We start from the raw sequence: 10,312 nt of genomic DNA on the forward strand, positions 1-10,312 counted from the left end.
CTCTTCCCATGCGAGCTGCCAGGGCCCAGCTTGAAGAGGGCCTCCGCGTTGGTGTTGATGGTCGTGGTCAGCTGCTTGGCGTCATCTGGTACCGTCTTTGCCACCATCACGAACCGGTCCAGGTCATCCCATTTATTTTGGGGCTTGTTGACGGCCAGAACATTCAGGGACCAGCTGCACTCGTTTAAGTCATGGCTGGTCTGGCTCAGGATCTGTTGGGAGTCCTCCAGCCTCTGGAGCTCCCGCTTCATCTTGTTGTGGAGTGGGGGCTCCGGCAGGCAGGAGGCGTTGGCCGTGGCGCCCTTGGCGAAGTGCAGGTAGTCCCTCAGGGCCAGCTCCACCCTGTCCACGGCGGCGCGGACCTCGTTGACGTGTCGCTCCATGTACCCGTAGCCCCGCCAGTCGGTGGTGACCAGCGCCATCAGGCCCGAGACGCCCATCTCCAGGGCCTGCTGCAGCCGGTGTAGCCTCTCGATGGCCGTGTCTGGATCCAGGAAGAGCCTTCTGTCCTGGGACGGGGAGGCAGACAGCGAAGATTCCTTCGAGGTGGTGGAGGACGTGGACATGGTGCTGCCGGTGCTGGAGGAGGACAGCCGGTTGACGCCGTCCACCGCATCCCGGGAGCCTCTGGCGTCCGGCGGGTTGTGCAGCGGCACGTCGTAAACGCCGTCTCTCTCTTCGAGGTTTGCTTTCCCGCTGGTTTCTGCTGGCGTTGCCAGAAACTGGACCCCCCGGGGGACATCGTAGGCGTCGTTCTGGGAGCCCCCGGGCTGGCGCAGCTGCGGGGCCGGGTGGCTCAGGGAAATGCTTTGGTGTCTCCGTGGCGCCAGCTCCGCTGCAGCGTCGCCGTTATATTTAGTGTGAAGGTCCTTCCCCAGGGGCTTGGTGCCGGCTGGGGGGATGTCATACACGCCCTCGGGTCTGCCGTCGGGCCGGCCAGAGTGTCTCATCGGAGGGGGGAAGTCGTACTCTTTCTCCCTAAGCCCGGCCTCATCTCTGCAGGCAGGAGGTGGAATGGTGTATCCCTGAAAAGCAAGTGGAGAGCGAAGCTGTTATTCGCTCAGTTGGCTCACGTGATGGTGCGGAAACTGAGCGGTACATCAGGATGAGGGCCAGGTGCTGCCTCCCTCTCGCTCGCCCTCCACCCCTAAGCGTCTCCCTGCCCTCACCTCCCCGGCCCTTTGACTCGTGCATCCTTCCCTGGCCTCCACGCTGCCCTGCGTGGACCCCTCCTGCCTGCGCTGCTCTCCTGGGCCTGCTTTGCAGACCTCCTGGGTCTCCTTCCTCAGCTGCTGCAGGCTGGGAGGGCAGATGATGCATTAGCAGCCCAGGCCAGGCGTCAGGAGGCCTAGGGTCTCTCCCGGACCTGTCAGCCGTGTGCTGCCCAATAAGCTGCTTCCGTGTTCTGAGACACAGTTCCCTCATCTGTAGAATCAGGATAACTGTACTCCCTGGGCAGAATGAGTCCAATGCGTTAACCCATATATATACGGCCTGAGTAAGCTGTGACACCCTATATAAACATGAGCTATATGAGATACAGGAGTTGCTTGCCACACGGAATTGATTACTTTACCTTCTTATTTGCTCTCCTTACCGACTCCCCATTTTTTTAGTGTGGGCCCCTAAATATGGAATTCCTAGAATTATCTTTATTGCCGTTTCTTCCTCCCTCTCCCTTCTCTTCCCTCCCTGTACTCTCTTACAAAGGCTAGCTTCTCCTCTTTGGTTTGTTTATCCCAGTACACAAACACACACACACACGCGCGCGCGCGCACACACACACACACACACACGTTTTTTGCTGCTCTGTAGTAGCTCACTTACCCCTTTGGTAGGAGGGATGTCATAGACCCCTTGAGGTTTTCTCTCTCCCACTGGAACTGAGAACATGGGGCCTTTCACAGACGACGGTGGGATGTCGTACACCTGAAGAGAAACACCCCACCAGAGTTACCCAGCACGGAAATGTCTTATACTTGTCATTTTTTATGTACCAAGCTTTTAATGATGGATTTATTTACCAGGTTATGTGTTCCCTTGCTCTTCAGCTGAATTCTATGTAATAAAGGGTCGATGGAATTTTTCTTTTTCAATTTTGTATTCTTTGACTTAGATTGAATATAAAAATGATCTTAGGTAAACTGCCTACACTGTCTGTATTTTAAGTTGTAGCTTAAATTTTACGCTGCCTGATAAATTGATAAGCAATAAAAGCTTTGTTAGGTCAAAGCCTCGATTCCCTAATAACGCAAATCCAGAAAACATAACTTAAATAACATTTTGGCTAAAATGGCCCCTGGATAGACAACCTAAATAAAGCGTCACATGACCCGTACATATTTTGTGAACTTCCCTTTCCTCTGTAGCCCTGAAGGAAAGCTTCCCTCTTCCCCAGTGACCACATTTCTGGTACGCACCCCGTGAGCGGTCTGGGAAGGAGGGACATCATAGATGTCCTTTTGGTATCTGGATGGGTACTCGTACACATAGCCATGGCCTGTCCTCATCGGCGTGATCACCTGTGGACAGGAAGACACGGGGGTAAAATTCCAAGCCAGTCCTGAGGGCATCTCCTAGCCTCCTAATCAGACACTCCACCCTCATCTTTCACCCAACTAAAAAGAAAGAAAGAAAAAAAACCCACAAAACACACACACACACAAAGAAAGAGGGAAGAGACAAAAGGAAGGAGACACCAGGCCGGTAAACTTTTAAATTCCTCTTGAATCCCAGTGAAGAACCATTCCCTGAAATACCTCTGTCCCCATTCCTCAAGGTAACAAAATCACCTCAAAGTTAGTCAGATAAAGTCTGAATTCCCAAAAGGTACTTGAAAGGAGAATCATGTTTGAATTATGAAAGTCCTAGATCAACCCTTTGGAGCATCAAAAGCACAGCATTTAGGGCCTCCCTGGTGGCGCAGTGGTTGAGAGTCCGCCTGCCGATGCAGGGGATACGGGTTCGTGCCCAGGTCTGGGAGGATCCCACGTGCCGCGGAGCGGCTGGGCCCGTGAGCCATGGGCGCTGAGCTTGCGCGTCCGGCAACGGGAAAGGCCACGACAGTGAGAGGCCCGCATATCGCAAAAAAAAAACCCAAAAAACTGTACTTAGGGAGTTGTTGCAGGATTGGAGAAGAAAGGTGATGATTTTCTTTTTATACCTGACCCTATTCCCATCAATGTCCTTTATTAGTATGTTATCTCACGATCATAAGTAAAAATTCAGTGCTCAATTGTTATTTTTTCCCGCAACTCTCTTGTATTATTTCCACAACATCTTTTATGATTAGAACCTGCAGTAAAACTTTAGAGGCTGCTGTTTTGACTTTAACTGTGGGGTGTATGTTTGATGATATACAGAAAGCAAAAGCGTGGACACAAATATTTTCCAATGGAATATATGTAAAGAATTTTTTATAGGAAAGATTAAGAGCTTCCATCTCTTGACAATGACAGGGTGAAAGCATCTATTTTCTTTAAAAAAAAAAAAAAAAAAAAAAAAAAAGCACAGCATTTAAAAAAAAAAAAAAGGCTCTGAAACTATTTGTAAATAGAGTTCAGCCACTTAAAATTCCTCTCATACCTTCGCCAGGAAGCCTCTTCATCTGACGTTATTATGATTATAACTAAAATTCCATAGGCCACTAGAGTACTTTTATGAAGGCTCACACAGCGCTGCCCTTAGAAGCCTCCAGGAGCTTTCATTTTAACGAATGAAACACATGAAATACTGAGTCTGGGAGCCGACCAGGAAGAGAGTTGAGGTCTAATCATTTTCCCATTTCCACCGGGGAAGCAAACATCCAGACGGTACCTACGTCCAAGTGATGTCAAAAGTCAAGTACACTCATCCCAGCTCGAGCATCTGGAACCAATGTCAATGAAACAAATCTCACCCGACAGGCTCGCATTTTCATATCTACACACTTCATTGTGTCCTAAGCACAGGCAGAGAAACGACTGGAACTTAAACTCCTCTGAAAATATATTTAATCCCCCCAAAGCTTCTAAACGACTAGGGTCTTGTTTCTGCCTAACCCCTGTCCCCCGAATGCTAACAGCACCCACCTAAGTATTGCTCATGACATTTGTGAGAACAGACACTGCAAATTAGGAAGAGTTTGTTTTTCCCTAAGAAACCATCATCTTTTATCCTTTCTCTAATGTGAAAACTCTGGCGTCAGGCTGCCTGCAAAACTATGCAAAAAATGCTCATATCCATCTTACCCCGAAATGGGTGGAACTCAGCCAAATGCACCAATGCCCTTCTCCCTGGGGGCTCTAAATTCCCGGGTACAATTTGCTTTTAAATCCCTGGTGCTTGTAGCTGATTATGGCTTGAAATGAAGGTAAAAGAGATTAGTATGCAGCCACCATCCCATCCAATCTCTCCACTGCCTCGGGTTTAAAAAAGGAATCTCTTGCTTTAAGGTTTGTTGGCATGCAACATACAGAACCACTTTACAAAGTGGCTACTGTACTGTGCAGAGCAAATCTTCCTTTTTAAAGCAGGATGCTCTTTGCTCAAGAAAGATACACTGTGTTCCCAATGCCCTTATATAATTTTTTTCTTCACTGGCTATTGTCCAGGAGAGAAAGGAAGTATCTTCTCTTGGTCTATCTCATCAGCTCCTCTATTTATAGCTCTCTGTTTCGGCTGTTTAATAAAACCTGCTCACAGCACAGCTTTTGTTCAGTCTATAAGTTTCTAAGAGTGGATTCTATCCAAGGTTGCCAAGTTAGTAACAACGCTAATGGAAAACCAAGGCTGGTTATGCTGAAGGTCAGCAGACGTGTTTCATCTTTAGTTTAAAAAGGCTGGGAGACAGATGGGGTGGTGCTAGTATCTGAAAATAGCGCTTGGTGACATGTAAACATAAGGCACAACCTCAGGAAGGCGGGTCGCCAGCGAGGCTCTGCCTTGCCTTTGCAGATCGCCCCTGGCAGGGAGCATTAATGCTTCCCAGTATTTAAGGTCTCACTTCCTGACAAATGTCACAGAACCCCCCGCGTGCTCTCTCTTTCTCATTTAGAGGATGCCTGTGGTCATCTGGTTTTTTAAAAACTTTGCATTCCAAACCAGTCATTTTCCTTGTTTATGCATTAAAAGAAACAGATGGTGAAAACCACAGGGGGAAAAAGCCAACAAAATACAACCTTCCCCGATGCCAGCATCCTGATGTTACTATCCAATTCACATCGGTCCACAAATGGCGTGGAAATGGGACTGGGGCTGTGCATCTGGTCAGACACAGGCAGGGCACAGAGTGAGCCCCTTTGTGACGCCCGAGAGAACAAAAGGAGCTGGACATCCTCTACTTTTGGACCTTCTCCAACTCACCCCATTGCTTGGGTCACTTTCATGCCAATTGTGTGTTCTCCCCTCAGAGGAAAGTGCTGACTGTTCTGTACCTTACAAAGTATCCAGTTTTGTGGTTCATAAGGCCTTTTCTTCTTGATTGACACAGTCCACAAAAACCTTTCTACTTTCCCAGGATTACTGAACCTCAGCCTATGAGGAACACCAAGGTCTAGCTAAGGGAATGTACATTTGGGAAGAAATCTCCTGGGCATTTGCACGGCAAGGCACTGATGTAATTGCTACACAAAAGGACATCTTCTAATTTTCTCAATAAAATCAAGTCAGGTTTTTCATTTCCTTTTTTCCTCCATTTGTTTTTCTTTCCTGCATTCCTTTCATTCTGCGTATTTATTTATAGTTATAAGGGCTTAGCCTTAGGAATTACCAAACTGACCTCTTAGCTCTTTAGCGTTGCCACAAAGCGGGCTGAACCGTGGGCTCCCCAGGGCTCCATGACCGACTACTCTCCTGGTTCCCCTGCAGAGGATTTGCATTTTCCAAATATGGATTTTCTGTCCAGATGAGGGATCCAACCTTCCTTGGACATCAGTATACTGTTCTTGTCAACTAATGGAAGAGTCTGAAGGTGGACACTTTGAGAAGAGCTATGAAGCAGAGAAGGGCAGACTACAGATGTTTAGAAAGGGAAGAGTCCACGGACTAAATCTCGGAGGCCGGACCCCGGCAGGGGAGGATCTAAAGCCTGGAGACTGGGGTCACGTTAGCTCTCTACCAATTCCGCTTGTAGAAAAAAACAAGCAAACATGACTTACCCCACCCCACACTTTGATTCACACCATTTTGAGCCTCAGATTCTGGGCAGCACAAGCTTTTTAGAGATACTCTTAAGACTTCTGAGTCTCATAATTTTGAGAGCCATGCATGCTGAAATCTGAAAAGGGAGTCTGTGTCTGGGGTAGCAGCGAGGGCTAGGGAACACTGAAAACCATCAGGTGTGAGAGTCAGTGGGCTGGGACAGAGCCCTGAGGTCTGTCATTCGTGTCTCCACATTCAGGTGGATTGAGTTTGCGCCTGTAGCGGAGCCAGGGCCTTACGCTTAGATGCCTGTGGGCTGAGCTGGCTGGGTGAAGGGAGAGCTAAGCCAGGATCCTGTGTTGGGGGCACAGAATTCATACTCTTTTGAAAGGTGGCAGCCAGTCCTCAGCTCCAGCCAACCACCATCCTGAAAAAATACTCCCTGTGTTGCCAGATATTTCCAATTTTCATGAGAAGTCAGAGGGGGTTCCTTAAAAAAACTAAAAATAGAATTACCATATGACCCAGCAGTCCTACTACTGGGCATATACTCAGAGAAAACTGTAATTCAAAAAGACACATGCACCCCAATGTTCATTGCAGCACTATTCACAATAGCCAGGTCATGGAAGCAACCTAAATGCCCATCGACAGACAAATGGATAAAGAAGATGTGGCACATATATACAATGGAATATTACTCAGCCATAAAAAGGAACGAAATTGGGTCATTTGTAGAGATGTGGATGGATCTAGAGACTGTCATACACAGTGAAGTAAGTCAGCAAGAGAAAAACAAATATCATATATTAATGCATATATGTGGAAGCTAGAAAAATGGTACAGATAAACTGGTTTGCAGGGCAGAAATAGAGACACAGATGTAGAGAAGAAACGTATGGACACCAAGGGGGGATACTGGAGGGGGGCGGTGGTAGTGAGAAAAACAAATCATATATTAATGCATATATGTGGAAGCTAGAAAAATGGTACAGATAAACTGGTTTGCAGGGCAGAAATAGAGACACAGATGTAGAGAAGAAACGGAGGGACACCAAGGGGGGATACTGGAGGGGGGCGGTGGTAGTGAGATGAATTGGGAGATTGGGATTGACATGTATACACTAATATGTATAAAATGGATAGCTAATAAGAACCTGCTGTGTAAAAAATAAATAAAATTTAAATGATTAAAGAAAAAAAATCTGGATTTTTATGTGATACCTGATTTTGGAAATTGGCTCAAATATTTCAAACAGCATCTTGGCCAAACGACACGTCTCTGGCCCCCAGGGTGCCCAGTCCTTGCTTTCATCTGTGTATTTCTTCCTTCCTCCTCAGTCCGAGGGCAGGACCTGAAAGCTCTTCACCAGTTCTATGCTTTAGCAAGACGGAACCACTCCGTTTTTCATAGGTGCCCTGTGTGCCACCCCTCTGTGTCTTCACTCACACTGTGTCTTTGTCCAAGATACTCACCTTTCTTTCCTCATGTGCAAATTTCATTCAATTTTCAGGACCAACCTGAGTGCCTCTCTCTCACAAAGCCTTTCTCAGACAGACACAGTATCTCCGTCCTTGGAACCTTCCACGTGTGCATATACATTTCTAACACTGCTTAACCCTTGAGGTTTCACTGTTTCAGACCATCTCTTCTCTTTGCATTGTGGAGACATAGACCATTTCTCCTCCATTTGTATATAAACAGCAGGGCCTAGCACAGTGCCTTGAATATAGTAGATCTTGGATAAACATATTGACTGAATATATTAATGAACTAAAGGAAGACTCAAGGCTTTTCTTAAGCAAACTGGTGTGGATCTGGAGAGGACACTAAACAGGATGAGGTTGGTTTCCAGGTAAGTCAGCTCTAGGATGAGTGGGACCCATGGGATAAGGGACATGTCTTATCAGCCATGCATGGTAGTGCTGGGCAAGTGGGGTGGCCAAGAAAGCAGGGTGAATGTTAGGTAAAGTTGAGAAATCAGACACCATGGAAGAATTATCACCTGTACCACTATCTGGTGCAAACCACGGTTGGATGGCGGCAAAGAAGGGCCACTAGATGGTTTCCTTTTCCCCAATCTAGAGCTTGCATGTGACCCAAACACCTGGGTTCTTCTCAGCCACAAGCCAGAAACATATGGGGGAGTTTTACAAAAAGAAATGAAAACTAACTCTGCTTTTTACCTTAACATCAGAAAAAAAATGCAATAGAAAGGAACAGGAGTCATTCTTTCTCTAGTTCTGAAAATATGCGACAGGCCCGTGTTGCATGAAGTCTTCTACCAAAGGCCAAGGCCACATTGGGTCTTTGGGTCATTGAAAGGATTAGGTCTGATGAGGGGAGTGATTGAGAACGTAAGCTGGACCCAGGCAGAGCTGGATCTAGATCCTTGCTCTACCACTTAGTAGCTGTGACGACGTGACCAAGGTATTTCCTGGCCTGTTTCCTCATTAGTAAAACAGAAGTAATAATACTTAGAGGCTATTAGGAGTATTAAATGAGATCAAGTACATAAAGTACCTGGCAAAGCATAAACCCGTAGGTCTCAGCTATTTTTATCATAATTGTTACCTAGGTTAAGCAGATTTTACTTTTGGGCTTAAACTGTGGACTAGGTAATTCAGATCAATCACCCTAATGAAGACAGCTTTAAAAAAGTGAGGAGAATATATGAAAAATCTTGATAACATCAAAAGTTAAAGGATAGTAAAGGATTGATTACCAGGTCAAAACTGAAAAGTGGAGAAGGAATTCATAGAGGGAAGCCCAAATTTTGAGGCTGCTTTTTCTCTGGCGGCATTTGCTGATCTAAAACAGGTCTGAGGGGCTACAGTGTGTTTTTTCAGCTTCTGTGGGGGAAGGGAAACATTGGACTCTAGGGCTCACCAAGGTAGGGACCCTGATAACCAACCCGCAGTTTGGGTTGGGACCCTAAGGGCCGCATGCAAAAGTAAGGAGTAGCTGGAAGTGAACCTACCCTTGTACAGGCTAAAGCTAGGTTTTACGTCATCCGGCTTGGCAAGAACATCTCAAAGCCTGAAATTAGATTTATGTGTGCCTGTGAGGCTGGCAGAGGAAGTAAAATCCTCTCTGGATTTTTACTCTCTCTGAACAGCTTTACAGGCCTTGTATTATTTCTACAAATATTTTTTAAAAACCACAAATGTCCAACACACAATCAAAGATAACTAGGAATTCAGGAGACAAGGCAACAGAAACAAGAACAAAACAGCCAATTCCTGCTTCCTTCCAAATAGGATGAGGATGTTTCTGTCTTGGTGATCACAGATCTCAAGGCTGTTTGCTTTCAAAATGTTTCATGATTAAACCGTAGGAGAATACAAAATTTAATCATTCCTAGATTTAAGTCATGGAAAAAGAAACTAATCTTCACAAATGTATACAGTGTTCCCAGTGAGGTCTACGAGGCAATGGGAATTTCAAATTAAAGTGGTACGTGACAAGAGACTTTTGCCCTTGGTGATCATCAGTGTATTTACTTGGGTTACTATTTTACTCTGGTCATATCAGTGTTGCCATTGTCACAGTTATCACCATAACAGCACAAGACACACCAGTGGAAAACCCCAGGAGAAAATGTGCTTTATAATCTGAGAGATAAAGATATTTATCCAATAGAAAGACAGCAAAGTCCCAAACCCAAGAGACTTTATTGAATCTCTCCCCTGCATTTCTTTTCAGTGGAAGAGCACATGCTGGGTTTGTCAAGAGGATCTCACCAAGAAGTAGGACGCATACCCATGAGGAATGTCTAGAAGCAAAACACTTTCTATAAAGACAACTTCTGTTCACATGGTATCACTTGTACCAAGGTCTCAGCAAGTCTACTTGGGGGCGCTGTTTCCCTTGGGCATCTAGTTTGCCTCCTTAAAGCTGAGCTGGTGGGAGCCTGGGATGGGGCATAGCAGAAACAGAGGCCCCGTGGTTAGGAGAGCTTCAGCAAGATGCTGCCCATTCAGGGGTGCGCTGGGGGAAGTGGGAAGGGAGCAGGCTGTACCATTCATGAAGGCAGATCCTCCTTGCCCACCCACCGGCCCTATGAAAACCGATTAATAGGGTCTCAGGTCCCGCCATGTTCTGTGCTCCCTTGCACAAGCCCTACTGCTCACATACTTATCACAAACTCTCATTTCTCTCCTCCAACGCTCACCCCTGTTTTGACTCTTT

At 46.4% G+C, this 10,312-nt stretch overlaps 1 protein-coding gene across 1 annotated transcript in view; it reads right to left on the bottom strand.

Moving 5' to 3' along the window:
- Positions 1-10,312, bottom strand: part of NEDD9 (neural precursor cell expressed, developmentally down-regulated 9) — a 26,305-nt gene that overhangs the window by 4,719 nt on the left and 11,274 nt on the right. The window contains exons 2-4 of the mRNA XM_007464185.1: positions 2,421-2,522; positions 1,828-1,929; positions 13-1,025 (exon numbers count right to left, since the gene is read on the bottom strand). Coding sequence (XP_007464247.1) covers positions 13-1,025; positions 1,828-1,929; positions 2,421-2,522 — 1,217 coding nt within the window. The remainder of the gene's footprint in view (positions 1-12; positions 1,026-1,827; positions 1,930-2,420; positions 2,523-10,312) is intronic.

This window comes from Lipotes vexillifer, unplaced genomic scaffold (genome assembly GCF_000442215.2).
Source record: "Lipotes vexillifer unplaced genomic scaffold, Lipotes_vexillifer_v1.1 scaffold1773, whole genome shotgun sequence".
Classification (NCBI taxonomy): Eukaryota; Metazoa; Chordata; class Mammalia; order Artiodactyla; family Lipotidae; genus Lipotes; species Lipotes vexillifer.